Here is a 16,490-nt window from a genome sequence, read left to right on the forward strand (position 1 = left end):
CTCAATTACCATAAGGAAGCACTCATATCTGCCAAATTTCTAGATGGTTCAGTTCTATAAAAATGAAGCACTAACAACTGCATGTTCCATTTGACCTTTTCTTGTTCAGTTCTTTGAATTAGTTTATGATAAGAGTCCAAAGGAAGATTTCAAGTGTACACACTTAAAAAGATCACCACCACCATCACCACCACCGACACAAGGTCTCACACGGTGGTCCAAGGTGAGCTAGAATTTACTGTACAGTCTAGGCTGGCTCCAAACTCACAGCTATCCTACTGTTTCAGCTTTCTGAGCAACACAAGCATCGGGCACAGTGTGTTTAGAAGATGCCTCAAAGCTGTCACTACTGAAGCAAAGGCAGGAATGGGCAGCAAATGATCAGGGGAGCGAGGGGCCAGGGCTAAGGAGTTACTTCAGGGCGGGGGTAACCTGAAGGCAGGTGCAGTTGTGAAAAAGTTAAGAGTTGGCACAGAGTAAGCAATGGCATCACCAAAACCAAGACAGGACTTAGCTTGTGGCAGTAGCCATTGCCAAGAATTGGAGAGATGGCCCAAACGGCAGAGTGAAACCTGATCCCAGAGATGGCTGCCTTACACAGACCGGTTCTGGAATAGGAGAGAATATGCCAGCACGAGAAGAACGTCAGGGCTAGCTAGACTCAGAGTCTGCACTTCAGTTCTGTCACCAGCTGCGACACTAGGCAGGTCACACAAACACTCTGTACATCAACCTCTTATCTGTAAAGCTCGTTTGTCAAGGGGTTTGCAGTAAGTTATGTGTAGCAATTAAACAAAATATTTGGCTAAAGAGTCAGTGTGCAGTGATAGCTCATTATTCTTGCTCAGTCACATCAGTACAGATAATATCTCTCACATGTGTAGTTTCTAATGGAGGCACACAACACACACACATATATATGTATACACACATGTATATACACACACACACACACATAGATGACGATGATGATGACGACAGAAAACTGTAGAGGCCACATTAGACTTAACTAGCTCATCTGTTTCTGGGAACATCTGACAGTCAAATCATAAAAAGCTCAAGGTTGCTTATAAGAGAATTAGCAGTTTTACTCCAAATTCTGAGGTTAATTTGCAAGTTGAATTTTATGCCACACAAATCAAATAATCTAATCTTTTCTCTCCCTCCCTCTCATTCCTGCCTGCCTTCATTTATCACGAGCATTGGCTGCCCCTTCCTGGCAATCACACAGTTGATTAGGAAGTGGTCCAAAGGTTCTGGTGGCTACTGTGGGGCAGGAAGTGTCTTGGACATGAGAAACAGGATGAGCATAAGTTGGATACGTTACCCCATAGCTGCATCTCCTCACTTGTGAGTCACCTATACCTGTGCAGTTCTTTATAATTCCCATCCATGAACTATGCAGGATAGAGGCTGTCATTTCTGGCCTACAGGTATGGACAGTGAAACTCAGCAATTACTACAGGTCACATACTGGCAAGTGGTACAACTTGTCTCTGTACTGTCCCAGGTGCTGGGCCCTCTAACTGTTCTGCATTCTCTTTGTTACTGCAGCAGGTATGCTTGTTCTTTTAGCATGTATACTTGATATTCTCACTAAAAAAACTTAGAATTCTTAGAAATATAGTTTGCTTTTGAAATGGTTTTATGTTAATTTGTTAACTTTATAACTATGAAATATATTTGTGGGAAATTAATCTCCTTAAGTTAGCTGTTTTTATAATATGAATTGATTTTACTGTTTCCATTATTTTAAAGATTTCATGAAGATACTTTAAATTGAAAATATATAATATGAATTATATTGGCAAATATTTCTTTTATTAGTGAAATTGCAAATATTAGGGTCCTATATGACTTCATTTTTTAGTTGGCACTTTTGTTTCTTAAAACCTGAAAAATGGTGTAGTTCTACATGAAATAAATGTGTCATGTTATTAAAGACCTATGGTGCCTATCGTGTAGCACGTCACCATGGACCAGCTACAGAAATCTACAGACAGGGTTTATTCACCAAGGCAGCATTTCTACCTCAGTAAGCAATTCAGTCAATGAGGTCTTCAAAGTTTTACAGTCAGATTTTCTGATGTTAGGTCTTATAACAACACTCAAAAATAATTTTCCAAGGTAGAAGCCAATATCTAAACAGACTGATTTGGGGTCTGGGGTATGTGGTTAGTGGCACAGAGCTTGCCTAGCATGTGTGGCCCTGGGTTATACCTGCAGAGCCAAGGGAGAAGGGAAACAGGACCTAGCAGATGTGCTTGTGCGGGTACTCATCCACTCCTAACACCCAAGGCTCTCTGTCAGACTTACAGTCACACATACTTCCATTTCCTTCTCACAGTAACCCCTCATGGCTGGCGTATTCTGTGATGGGATCTGTCTGCATGGGATCCCTAAGCTAGGCATGGTGGCACATGGGAGGCTGAAGGTTCAAAACAGTATGGGAAACCCTGCTTGGGAAAATAAGTGACGACATCATCCCTGACTAAAATAACTTCACTTGTCATCTGGTAATAATGATACTGTTCATGTCAAAAGCCGATTTACAGAGGAATCATAAGGATGAACAGAAAAAAACTAACCGTCTTAGAGAAATATGTTGTATTTGATGTGTTGGCTAGTCTAGTCATCTTATGGCAGTAACACTCACCAAGTGGCAAAGATGCAAGACGGTTTCCAGCCATGGAGAGCTCATTGAGGCTGGGGAGCTGGCAGAGATGGCGCGGCACACTCCATAGCCGATTGCGGTCCACAGTGAGGTACTGCAGAGAAAGGCACAGGTGAAGCCTCTCGGGTAAAGCTAGCAAACGATTGGTAGAAATGTCTAGTGTCTGCAGCTCCTTCAAATCGCCAACCTCTACAACCAAAATCAAAATTAAGATAAATTTCATTCTGATTAACTTCAAAGAATAAAATAAAAAGAATCAATACTGCTACAGTTCAAGTAAATAAAATCAGTTCCTAGGGCTTTTTCCACAGACATGATACTGAAGCACAGGATCCGGGGCTAGACTGCAAACTGCCCAGCCTTGGTAAACATGGCTCTCTTAGCCTGCCAGATTTGAGGAGAGGGGCTACATATGTGTGCAGCCATGTACACAGATGTGCTTACCCATAAGTGCATGTGTGGAGATCAGAAGTCACCTCATCCGACTTTCTCCACACCTCTCCACCTTAGATTTTGAGGCAAGGTCTCTCACTAAGCTGGTGCTTACTGATATGGCTACTCCCAGCTTCTCCCTCCCTTCACCCCCTTACGTGCACCGTGCTATGTGGCTTTTACACAGTTATGGGGATCTGGATTCAGGTCCGCGTGCTTCAATGGCAAGCACTTCACTTACTGAGTCACCTCCCCAGCTCCTGCCAGATCCCCAAGTACTGACAAGTGCTGGCTTAAAGAAAGGGTGGGGCACACAGTAATCAACCTGAGCCAGAAGTCTGACACTGACAAGTCAAGTTCTTAGTAAGGTGAGAAGGGGAGGACTTCGTCACAGTAGCTGCTTCTGATACCTGTCAAGCTGACCTTCTTAGCAGATGAGAAGGGATGTACCAGTAGAAGCACCCAGGTAAACACACCAGAACTAAATGGAAGACTCTTGACTAAGAAACAGGAAGTCTTTGGTTCTACCTCCTATTTACTCCAACTGTCCCTTCTCATGGGCATCAGGGTAATCTGCTCTGAGGTGAACACAACCATGTTCTTGTCATATGCCTAGTCATTGAGTGCTAAGTGATTACTGGTAAATTCTATAAAAGAAACTAAGTTGTTCTCAGGAAGAAATCCCCATTTCAGGGAGAAGACATTTCTCTGTCCCCAGATGGCTCCACCTGAGCACTGGACAGGACAGTCTACTTCTGCCTCTCCCTAGACACTTGGTGTCAAAGTCGGCTGGGATGCCACCTCACCATCCTCCTTTTCCAGGCCATTTCCTGTAGGTTAAGACTCGTGGCACCACCCCGAGCACCCACAATTTGTTTAGGATATGGATGAGCAACACCACTTCTCTCAGATCACACTTAGCTCAAACCTGCTGGCACTTACATTTTTAAGAAAGTAAAGCACAGGGGCTGGAGAGATGGCTCAGCAGTTCGGGGCACCGAGTGCTCTAGAGGACCAGGGTTTGTTCCCAGTGCCACATGGCAGTTAACAACTGCCTTTAATGCCAAGATCTGCCACCCTCACACAGACATACATGCAGACAAAATACCAATGCATCTAAAATAAATTAATTTTTTAAAAAAGAAAGTAGACAAACATCCAAAAGGAGATTATATGGTAGAACCTATATGTGACCTATAAGGCTTAAATATGTTTATTTTCTGGATGTTTACAGAAAAAGTTATCTGTCTTTACTATAGAATTATTATTAGGAACATTCCTTAAATCTTTATCTCATTATCATCATCATCATCATCATCATCATCATCATCATCATCATCATTATTAAAGTATGTACATATATCCTTGTACTCAGAGGTCAGAGGGTAACAGGTAACTTCTGAGACTTCACTCTCTGCCACCACCTAGGATCTGGACATCAAGCTCCCATCTTTAAGACTAGCAACAAGAGCATTTATCCTCTGAGCCATCTCTCTGGCCCTGGGAGCATTGTTAACAGCTAATTTTTTATATGAAAGTAATGAGGGTCAAAATATATTGACTTCAAGTTATTTTCTAGTACTAACAAACTTACCCTTGGATATTCATTATTTGTTGTTTAATTTATCCAAAACTGGATGGAATATTCATTTGGAAACAGGTAGGCATATTCTGTATACAGCATATGAGTCTCAATTGGAGCTTTGTTCCATTTGAACTTAACTGATAAGTAAAACATGAAACTCAAATTCACTCTTGTGCTCTTTCTTAGGCATTATGTAGCTGGTAAAGTCCATTTCATATCTATTTCACAAAATAAAGTTAGTATTTATGTGGGGTATAATGATGAGGGAACTAGTGAACCCATTTTTAAAAGTGAGTAGAAAAAGACAAAGAAAAAAAAACAGGAAAGAAACTTTGACCTAGCTTTACCAGTAACTATAAGAGTGATCAGACATCCACGTGGGCCAGGGGACAAGAGAATGTAACAGTAGGCAGTGCCCTTGGAACCATGGGCACATACAGGAAACAAGGTGTGACAGGAGCCCAGAAGAAGGAAGGTCACATGAAGAACACAGGCTTTTGGAAAAGCTCCTGGGAATGGAGCCTGGAAAGGCCAAAAGGAAAGAGGATATTGCATTTCCAGCAGGGTGTGGGGTGTAATTGGGAGCATGAGAAAGGGCACAGAAGTGAAAAAACTAGATAGTGTGCCCATGCCCAGCAAGCACCCATAAACAACGAGAAGAGCAGAAAAGAATGCCAAGGCTGAAGGCCTGCTGGAGGCGTGGATGGCAACAGACACTGAGAGATCCAAACTTATTAGTGTACGGATATGAAGTCCCTTTGGAACTTCCAAGTAAGTATGCAGAAAGCCCTGCTCTGAGCTTGCTCTGAGAGGACAAGGATGTATGTCACTATAAAAAAGAAATATGAAGGAAATTGAGGAAAAGTCCAGAGACATTTAAAGGAAAACAGACAGACTTGTCTGGATATGGTAAACAATGAAGTAAGAGCAAGTCAAATCTAAGCTTCTATTTCCTTCTAGAGCAGGGGTTCTCAGCTTCCTAGTGCTGTGGCCTTTAGTACAGCTTCTCATGCTATGCAGACCCAACCATAAAATCATTCCATTACTATTTCATAACTATAGTTCTGCTACTGTTATGAATTGTAATGTAAACATCAGATATGCAGGATATCTGCTATGTGACTTTCAGAGGGGACACGACCCACAGGTTGAGAACCACTGCTCTAGACCACTATTTAAAATAAAGGGATGCAAATCCAAACATTTGTTTTCCTAGAAAAGAGTATGTTAATAAAACTTATTAAAGATTAATTGAGCTGACCTCATTCGACACCTCAGGCACTGGAGCAGAAGATACATTGTTTTAGTGCACGAGCTGCATTATCATTAAGCGGGTCTCACATTCGAAAGGACTGAAATTGTATAAAGTAAGTGCCCCGATAAAGCGAGGTTAAAAGCACAAGGGGAAAGCTCCATGGTAGATCTGAAAAGGCAGATGAAAGAACCAGTGACATACAGATAATGGGCATTATATGATCAGAAAGCACAGAACTTCAGATACCTGTAGGATGGAAAGCAATTACAAAAACACCTGGTAGCCTAATAAGATGAAAACCAGGAAAAGGGGGCAGAAAAAGTTTCTAAATAGTGGTTACATTTTAATCTAAAGATCCAAAAAGCTCAAAGAGACCAGAAATACAAAGAGATCTACACCGACACTCATGCGCCATGAAAGACAATTGTTAGAAACAAAGACCTGTCATGTTCAAGATATCAAGACACCCAAAACCAGAAAACCTAAAAGCCAACAAAGCAATTGAAATCGTGTACTGCAAGTACCAAATGCACACTTTAGGGCTGGACACTGGCTCCGAGGGTAACAGCACCTGATCAAGCCGGATAGCCTGAGTCCAATCTCGGCTCAATCCACATCACATCACGACACACACTCCAGACCGTACAATCCTCCCCCGCCCCCACGGACACACACACACACACACACACACACACACAAATTAATCTTACAAAAAGAAGCAATGGACCAAAAGTTTTTGTGAGTTACATAGACTGTAAGTGCCAAATGACAGATGCAAATACAACCACATAAATAATTATATTATTATAAACTGAGCGTGGGTAGTAGCATTCACCTTTAATCCCAGTATCTGGGAGGCAGAGGCAGATGGATCTCTAAGTGCAAGGCTAGACTAATCTGTAAAGCAAATTCTAGGACAGCCAGGGCTACACAGAGAAACCCTGTTTTGAAAAACAAAAAAGGAAACTGATTAACCCGATCAAATGTGAAAGGATGTTAGATTGCCTTTAAAAGAGATGTGCCTGTAAGAAACACACTTCTCATTCAAAGACACAACTAGGTTTTAAGTCAAAGGAGGAAGAAGTACAGCAGGTGAACAACAAAAAGAGAGACAAGGTTATTCTTTGACAGACAGACAGACAGACAGACAGGAGAGTGTGCATTACTATAAGAGAGAAATATTACATAATCGCCAACTGGTCAGTAACTCAGGAAGAAAGAGTAACTACAAGTATATGCATACGTAATAAAACTTCAAAATGAAGGGACAAAATGACATAAGTGAGAAGAAAAGTAGCATTTCAACAACAGCACACACTGACACCCACTGACAGAACAACAGGTCCTAAGAGGGCAAGGGTACAGTAGACTCAAGCTATGTGACCAGGCAAGCTCATCTTTTGACACCTTAGGAACTGCATCAGAAAACACACTGTTTTTGAGCACATGATGCATTATCCAGGGTTTACTATGTGCTACAGCATTAAGTAGGTCTCATATTTAAAAGGACGGATGCTGACCACATTGGGATTAAAGCTGAAATACAGAAGAAAGAAGTCTTGGAAATCCGTCAAATACTTGAGAATTAAGCAACATATTTCTAAATAGCCAACAAGTAAAAGAAATTGAAAAGAAAATTAGAAAATGTTTTTGAGCAAATGAAAACAATCAAGACAAACTGCCCAGCCTGCTGGGACAGAGGCAGGGGAGTGGTGGCGGCAGCTGAAGCTCGGCAGCTCTCACCAGGAAAGCTCCAGATATGCTTTGGAAGTTCCCATCATGAGACAGGAGAAAAAGAGGTGAATGTTAAATTCGGGGTAAGGGGAAAGGGAACAATCAAAGCTACAATAATGAAGTAGAAATCTGAAAAACAGAAACTCAATAGAAACAAAAGTCAATTCTTTAAAAAAAAAAAAAGTATGAGACCAGTCTGGTCTACAAAGAGTGTCCAGGACAGCCAAGGCTGCACAGAGAAACCCTGTCTTGGAAAAAAAATTGACAAATCTTAGGGAAGCAGAGGAAAGGAAGAAGAGAGGAAGTGGGAGGCAGAATTACTAAAACGACAGAACAACCTTACAGATGTTAAACAGTTCCCCCAGTAGGTGAACAGACAGACTGTGGTTGTACATATAATCTACTACTAACCAGAAATAAAAGGGAACAATGAAGACAGCCCAGTGAACCTCATGTTCACTCATTCAGAGGGCGCACACTACATGGTAACAGGTATCATTACTTTGGCAAAGGTTAAACTCCTCAGCAACAGAACAGGGGCTGACAGGGCCTCATGCTTATTCAGTAACTCCTCTACCAGGTGAGCCATGTCCCCAGCTCTGGCTTTATCATTCTTGATCCTGAAAGTGTTCATAATGAAAGTGATTTATACTAACAACTTTAATACTTGACAACCTTAAGGTTATTTATTGCGATGTCACCAAAAAATCAACACAGTAGCACTGACAGCTACGCACGCTCCTCTGGGAATGCTAGCAGACTCCTTCCCTTCTTAGCTGGGTCTTCTGGACCACACACCTTTTTGACCCTGCTCCACTCACCCCTGAAAGTAACCATCACTCTGTACATGTCATTTCCTTAATGTCTCTTGAACAATCCTAAATTCACAACTGTTGGTTAGTTTATTCCTTAAAACTTTTCAGCCACTTGTATCTTGAAGATGCTTTGCTGTTGACACAGTCGTTACTGAGACCAAGCACAGAAATAACATATGGGTGCCAATTTCAAAGAAAAACAGCAAGTCCCCTTTAAATCATGACTCTACAGATGAACACTGACTTAACCTAGAATTGAAATGCAATGGGAAGGAAGCCACCCACTCCAGGCCAGCCCAGTGGCCACAAAGATCAGTAACAGGCTTGCTATTTTCAAGTCTGCCTCTTTCCGGTGCCACTAAAAACAGCTCAAACTTAAACTCACATGCACCCTGGGCTAAGGAGAACATGCAGAAAAGAAAAACCAACATTTCAATTCACTCTCCACATAACTCATCTCCTTCACTCATCCATATCTTCTGATGCCATTTTAAAAGGTATTCCATGATTATTTGGATATAAACAGGCTAAAACTGTAACTACTATGTATAATCAGCCATGAGACTTTGGGTTATTTACTTATTATTTATAGCATTAGTTTGCTGTAAACAAACAAATACCTGTTTAAAAAAAAGAAAATAACCTTACCTTAAGAGTTCAATTACTTGATTACATTAAATGTACCATATAATTAAATTCAACAACACATGGCAGAAAAAAGAAGCATTTCTAATCTCCAGTTCATCATACTATAAAACATTCTCAATGGACATTCTGCATTTTATGTTGATGCCTTGTTATAGAAACAACTACAAACACGTGTGTTTTGTGTTTAACAGAAAAGGGGGCTCGTAAGAGCCACATGTCTTCTAGAAACTGAGGAGTACTTTTCTTGGAAAAAAATTGAAACACAAATACACACATGCACAAGGCATAAAGTAAGCACGCACACACGTACACACGAGCACAATAACAAGACCAACTCACGTACGATTGAATTATTAGTGCACCTTAATATGACATTCCAAGGTTTAATAGCATGCAATCATCAACTCCGCAGCCTCTCATACCTTGCTTGTAACTTCTAGGATCAGGCCCGAGATACATTCTAATACCATTTTTTGAAAGGCAGAATTTGTGTATCTTAGAATTTAAACCCGAAGGCACCAAACATACCTGTCTGGAATCTAGATTTGGGGACAGTACTGAAATCAGAGGCTTGAATTAACTGTCAGAAAATTGTCTCCAAGGTCCCTAAGAACAGCCTATATAGGCAACAAGCTGCATACACTGCCAAAGAAGCTGTAATTTGCAATTATTGCATACCAAGTCCCCATCGGGAAAGGGACTTGGTCAGCTTAGTTGGCTGCAAAGTGATTCCAGTTATTTTTAATAAGGTGAAAGACTCAAATTATAAATATCCTTAGCAGGGGGGCGGTGGCCCACACCTTTAATCTCAGTACTTGGGAGGCAGAGGCAGGCAGATCTCTGTGAGTTCCAGGTCAGCCTGGTTTACAAATTGAGTCCAGAACTGTTAGGGCTATACAAAGAAACCCTATCTCAAAGAAAGAAAGAAAGAAAGGGAGAAAGAAAGAAAGAAAGGGAGAAAGAAAGAAAGAAAGAAAGAAAGAAAGAGAGAAAGAAGAAAAGCTTTAGACTCATACTAAAATTACCAAGTTACTGAAAGATGTAGACAAGACTTAAGAATGTATAAAACCACTACCAAGGCTTAGCCTCATAAAAGCAGCCACCTTTATAAAAAGACCCAGTGTAACCACGAGAATGCCCACACAAAGCAGCATCTGTCCTTACCAAGTCCGAGATGACCAGGCATAACGGAGAGGCAGAGTAGAGCCAATGTCAACACGCTGAGAAGGAACACAAAATAATCCAGAGTCCCCAGACATTCTAGCCATAATGTTGACTATTAAAACAACCCTTAGTAGCCAGACGTGGTGGCGCACGCCTTTAATCCCAGCACTCGGGAGGCAGAGGCAGGCGGATCGCTGTGAGTTCGAGGCCAGCCTGGTCTACAAAGTGAGTCTAGGATGGCCAAGGCTACACAGAGAAACCCTGTCTTGAAAAACCAAAACAACAACAACAAAAAACAACCCTTAGCGCCAAAAGCAAAGCAAAACCCCCAGAAAGAACAAAATTCTCCAACAAACAAAAACTACACCTGCGATAAAAACAAACAAACAAACAAACAAACAAACAAAGGACAATATGGTCCACAGTCAGAGCTGAAAAAAAGTCACTAGAATCTGACCTAGAAATAGACTGGGAATAATGAATAGGCCACCACTGCACATAATCACAGGGAGCTTGTTGTACAGTCATAACTTTAATATGCACGAGTCTGTCATCACTGAGAATATCAGAAAGCACAATGAAAAAACTATCATTTGTGTGCTTTACAAATACAGCGATATGTACCTTTTTAAAGTAAAAAAATCAAATTAAAAGAGCTGGAGAGATAGCTCAGCAGTTAAGAGCACTTGCTGCTATTGATCTAGGTTCAGTTACCAATACCTACAGGAAAGTTACTGCCTATAACTCCACTTCCAGGGATCCAACATTCTTTCCTGGCAAATGCATATACCTGCACACATGCAGCACACACACACAGACACACAGACACACACACACACACACACACATACACGCAAACACTCACACATATTTTTAAAAAGCTAGCAATTAAGAAGACTCATTAGTTGAGTACATTTATAAAAGATAAATTATTTACAGGAAAGTTTTAAAATCAAATATACCTACATGTATGACATGTGAAAGCATAAGAAATCATTTGACTCAATTGTGCCTAAGTGTCAAGCTTGTCAATAAATTTCCAATAGAAAATGTTTAGTTAAAAGATATTACTTTGGGGTTGGAGATTTAGCTATAGCTCAGTGGCAGAGCTCTTGCTTAGCAAGTGCAAGGCTCTGGGTTGGGTCCTCAGCTCTTAAAAAAAAATAATAATAATAAGAGAGAGAGAGAGAGAGAGAGAGAGAGAGAGAGAGAGAGAGAGAGAGAGAGAGAGAGAGAGAGAGAGAGAGAGAGAGAGAGAGAGAGAGAGAGAAAGAGGAAGAGAGAGAGAGAGAATATAAAAAAGATATTATTTCAATGATTTTGACATTTCCCCGGTACTTTGTATATGATTAAATGACTTACTTGGCCCCCAGCCAAGATTCTTAAAAATAAGTTACTTCCCACATGTTTACTGAGTAGCTAATCAAATAATTTGGTATCTAAAAGTACCTGGCAAAATGCCACTGAGAATATTGCAGGGAAAAGTAAAATCAAAACAATAAAACTCCACAAACTAGAAAAGTGCTCGGAGTAGCAACTGTAACTAACTGCAACAGAAATGGTTCAACTCCCCTTTTCAGATATATTCTCTTTGAATTTTAAAAGCCTTTATCTAAAACTTAACATCTTTATTATTACTTTGTATTAAGGTATGGATGTCTCTTTGGAAAAGCTCTTTATCTCCTTCATTCTTCAAGACTCATGGAGACCACATTCACAGGTTCTCATTTGTGTTTTATTTTAGTGGTTGTCTATTGCAGATAGGTCTGACTTTTTCCTCTGTACTGAGGTAGCACAAAGGAATTTCCAGGCTTTGACTTGCAGGAAACACTAGGTGTCCATTGTTGGCATAAAACCATTATAATCAGTCTCAAGATACAGCACAGCATCACAGACAAGAATATGTCTTTATTTCACCACTTTATAGACAAGAACTAAAAGCAACCCTATTCTATCCTCTAAAAAGAATATTACAATGTTGCTACTTTCATCTTACTTCCTAAGCATAAACCAAGAAGATGGTTTAAAGAGGAAGTATTTAGTGTATATACAACATTACCAAATTGGTTCATTTAGTTTTATTTCATTGAAGTTCCCATAAGAAAAGTAACTACATTGAAAAACAGAGAGGAGCTGATGATCATCACCACTGACTGAATGCCTATAATCCACTTGAAAGACACTGGTTCTAAGGACTTTCTTGCATGCTTTTTGATCACTTCACCCTGGCTGGGCTCCCTTGGCATGGCACGTTGGTAGAGGACGTGCTCAGTCCTGATGCGACCTGACCTGCTGGGATGGGTAGGTGTATGTGTGGGGTCCCCTTTGGAATATGGAGAAGAGGGAGAAGAGGCTACAATTGGGATATAAAGTGAATAAATAAATAAATAAATAAATAAATAAATTAATTAATTTATATTAAACTTAAAAATCTCCAGGGACCACAGAGATGGTTCTGTGGGTAAGAGTGATAGCTGTTCAAGCATGATGTCCTGAGTGAACTCCCCAGTACCCATGTAAAATTCTGGGTGTGGTCAGGTATGAGCCCCCTATAGTTCCCAGTACTATGCATGGCAGAGACGGGAGGATCACTATGGCTGCCTCATTCCAGGTTGAGATCCTGACTAAAGGCAGTCAAGTGGAAATTACAACTGGACATCCTGTGTCTTCCCTGACCTAGCAAACTCACATTAGCAGTATGAAAAACTAAGAGGGTTTGCGAGTTGACACATAACTCTTAATGAGTCTTAATTCAAAAGTAACAGGACTCTACTTTTGTGACTACTGACTAGAACTGACACTGCAGAAGAAAATAGTGACACCAGAGAAATGATGAAACACTATGGAGAGATGTAAACACTGAAATTTTTCTATATGCGCCTTCAATTTTTACTTCTAAGTTCATGTGAACATTTATGATAAAGATTGTTATAACTACTTTATCAAACATTTTGTGATTCTAAGAAAAGCAAAAAATGCTAAACACTTGTTACATTGTTTTTTAAAAACTGGTTTCATTTACTTTACCTAAGAATGATCACAGAGAAATTTATTAAAATTCTAAGAATTGGATTTTTTAAATAGTTCAGCTGTTAAAATTCAGTGTAACAAAGATTAAACAATTTAAATAAATGTGTTTATTTAGTTGATTAAAACTCATACTTTTGAGGGTCTTACAAGTTCTGTCATTATACAATAAAATACTCTAAGTTTATACAGTTTCTTTCAAATGTATCACAGAAATTTGTATTGTGTTTCTAATGAGAACTCATAAATGTATGGATTTCTGTTTATTCCCTAGCCTTTACAAAAATCCTTCATTTTGCAGATATTTTTGTTTTATTCTTTCAAAGGATGTTCAAAGAGCTTTGGAATTATATCTTAGCCTCAAATTTGTGTGTATGATTTTCTCCCATCACACTCACTTTCTCCTCTCGGCAGATGCCATTCTGTCTTCCCCCAGCTCGTATTTCCAAAACAAGAGTAGTAGTAATTAAAACGTTTTCTCTAACATTCAGAAAAAAACATGTTTATTACCCCCCTTAAATCCTTCCACAAAATATCACTTTGATTATTTCCAGACAAGGGTTTCCACCACAGAAACCTTTTATAATGCAAGCCACAGTCAGAGTGAGGCCATGAGACTAAAGGAAGACAAAGTCACTCTGGTTTGAAAAGACTTGACAAAAACATGTACACTTGTCAAACCAATGTTAGTGCTACATTTGTGTCCACATTTTAAATAGGCACAACAGTATACATGGCTTATGTACTTCCAAGTGACTAAAAGTATGACATTTTATTTGTACAGTTTGCCTTGAGACCTGTATAGCCCGGGCTGAGCTACTCAGGCCTTAACATACTGGAGTGCTAGGATTCTAGGTATGTGGAACCACACCACACATGAGGTTATTTTTATACACCTTTAACTTTAGAAACATGTCAACATGACCACATTATAGAAGGCCTATTGGATGAACCCATACAGGGCTAGAATTCAGATGTTTTATGGTTTAGAGAAAAAATTGGGTTCATTTTATCAGTAATTCTGTAGAGAAGCTGCTAATTTTTCTTTATTCAAGTTTTTACTTGTAATACATTTTGTTACAAATTGACATTTTAAAATGAAGCATCTCATCAGTGAGAAATAGATTGGCATCTTTTCTGGGTGGTCAGAGCTAGGGAGGAACAGGGCATAAGATATTCTTTTTCTTTTTTTTTTTTTCTTTCTTATTCATGAGCATGATCATAGTTGGTACTAACAAAGTTTCTGCCAAGGGCTTTAGTTAATTCCAAACCTCTCTACATATTCCTTGTCATTAACCACCAAGTTGCAAAGGCTAATCTGTATTAATTGTTGAGAAAAATCTTTAAGTTATGATTAGTTTAAAGCATACAGACTTATACCAGAATGTGAAGCTACAATTATCTCAAAATGAAACGTTGATTTTAAAAAGGCCTACTGAATGCCAATGGCAGTGCAGGCATATGTGCCTGGAATCTGTTCCCACCATAAAAATTTTAGGAGACTAATTTAGGAGACTGGAAACTCATCCTGAGTGCACAGTTCAAAAGTAAGAACACCCGCTAGGCTTAGTGATCCAAAGCTCTGAACATTGAACTAGAGACATAATGGACACAGAACAGCAGCTCACAATACAAGAAAACCAACAAATGTACATTTCTGCTGTCAAAGCATTTTGCCTAATACACCGTGGTCCTCTCAGTTACACTGTAAATAAATAATCAACACCAAAGTTACAATGTGCTCTCCTAGCAATGGTTACAATAATTGCATGCTCACTAGTTTGAATTGATATCCTATTTTTAAAAGTCTATTATTTTCATTCTCTAAAGTTGAAAATCTATATAAACTAACTCATTTTAGCGTTTATCATTTTATTCCTTTGAATTAAAGAAAATAAAAACTGATGTTAAAATCCCAAGTAAGGAAAACTCAAACTGTGAAGTTGCATGGTCATCTTAGTATCTTCTAGGAAAACTACAGTCTGAGGGGTACATTTTACTTTGATTATGTGTTTAGAAATGAACCTACAAGAATGGAAAATTCAATTGTCCTGAAAGACTTGCATTCTGGAAAAACTCCAGATATAAAAAAAGATTACTAAAGCTATGTTTTCACTGAGAATAATCAGTTAATGAATTACATGCAGAAAGCTTGCCTCAGCTTCTCAAGAGAAACAGACACTACAAAACCTCAGAGAAAAGCTAAGGGCAAAGGGGAGAAGCTGCAGGAAACACCAGCAAGTTTCTGCCAGTTCCTGTGAACATGGAATCTGTCCAATGACACAGGAGAACTGAGCATGGGAAGAAGTGGCACAAAATTCATGACAAAAAGTAGTTTGTACAGCCCCACACACTCTCCATGTGTTTTAAACAACCACTTAAACAGCTTGGGGATATTTTAGAAGACTAGCAGCCTAGTACATGAGGAACTTGATGTGCTTTCTCCATCGACAGCAAGCATAAAACAGTGGACAGCTATTAAACATACCACAAACAACCTCACCACTAAAGCCCTGGAAAGCAATCCAAGGCAGATGACACCTTAGGAATGGTTGTTTGGACACAAGGGCATCCAAGCTATTAAAAAACAAAAACAAACAATAACAAAACACTATTAACACTACTAACAGCTTAAATCATGTAGTAATCCTCACACAGTGATAGTGAGTGACTTCAATACCCCACTTGCACCAATAGGCAGGTTATCCAAATGAAAACTAAGCAGAAATGCTGGGTTTAACTGGTGTTATAATCCAAATGGACCAAACAGATATTTACAGAACTTTTAACCTCCAAAACAAAAGAATATACATTGTTCTCAGTAGCTTATAGAACTTTCTCCAAAACTGAGCACAAACTTGGACAAAAAGAAAGAAAACTGAAATAACACCATGCATCCTATGTGACCACTATGGATTAAAGCTGGCTATCAAACTCACAGAAACTGAGCAACTTACCACTGAGTGAAAAATGGATCAAGAAAGAAACTAAGAAAGGCATTAAAAGCTTTTTAGAATTAAATGAGAATGAAAACACAACATACCCAAACTTAAGGAACCACACTCACCATGACCTATAAGAGGCAAATTCATAGCACTAAGTGCCTACATAAAAAACTGGAGAGATCTCACATTAGTAACTTAATAGCATACCTCT

General features: G+C 39.4%; 1 protein-coding gene and 1 non-coding gene across 3 annotated transcripts in view; both read right to left on the minus strand.

Moving 5' to 3' along the window:
- Positions 1-16,490, minus strand: part of Lrrc28 (leucine rich repeat containing 28) — a 124,158-nt gene that overhangs the window by 41,453 nt on the left and 66,215 nt on the right. Inside the window, exon 6 of one of the 2 annotated variants that reach the window (XM_051148704.1) lies at positions 2,657-2,863. The exons of the other annotated variant lie outside the window; for it this stretch is intronic. Within the exon in view, the coding sequence (XP_051004661.1) occupies positions 2,657-2,863 (207 nt within the window). The remainder of the gene's footprint in view (positions 1-2,656; positions 2,864-16,490) is intronic. 2 annotated transcript variants of the gene reach the window in all.
- On the minus strand, positions 9,733-9,867 carry LOC127192479 (small nucleolar RNA SNORA70). The gene has a single exon (XR_007830966.1). It is a non-coding gene; the product is annotated as a small nucleolar RNA SNORA70 (small nucleolar RNA).

This window comes from Acomys russatus, chromosome 7, assembly GCF_903995435.1.
Source record: "Acomys russatus chromosome 7, mAcoRus1.1, whole genome shotgun sequence".
NCBI classification, from domain to species: domain Eukaryota; kingdom Metazoa; phylum Chordata; class Mammalia; order Rodentia; family Muridae; genus Acomys; species Acomys russatus.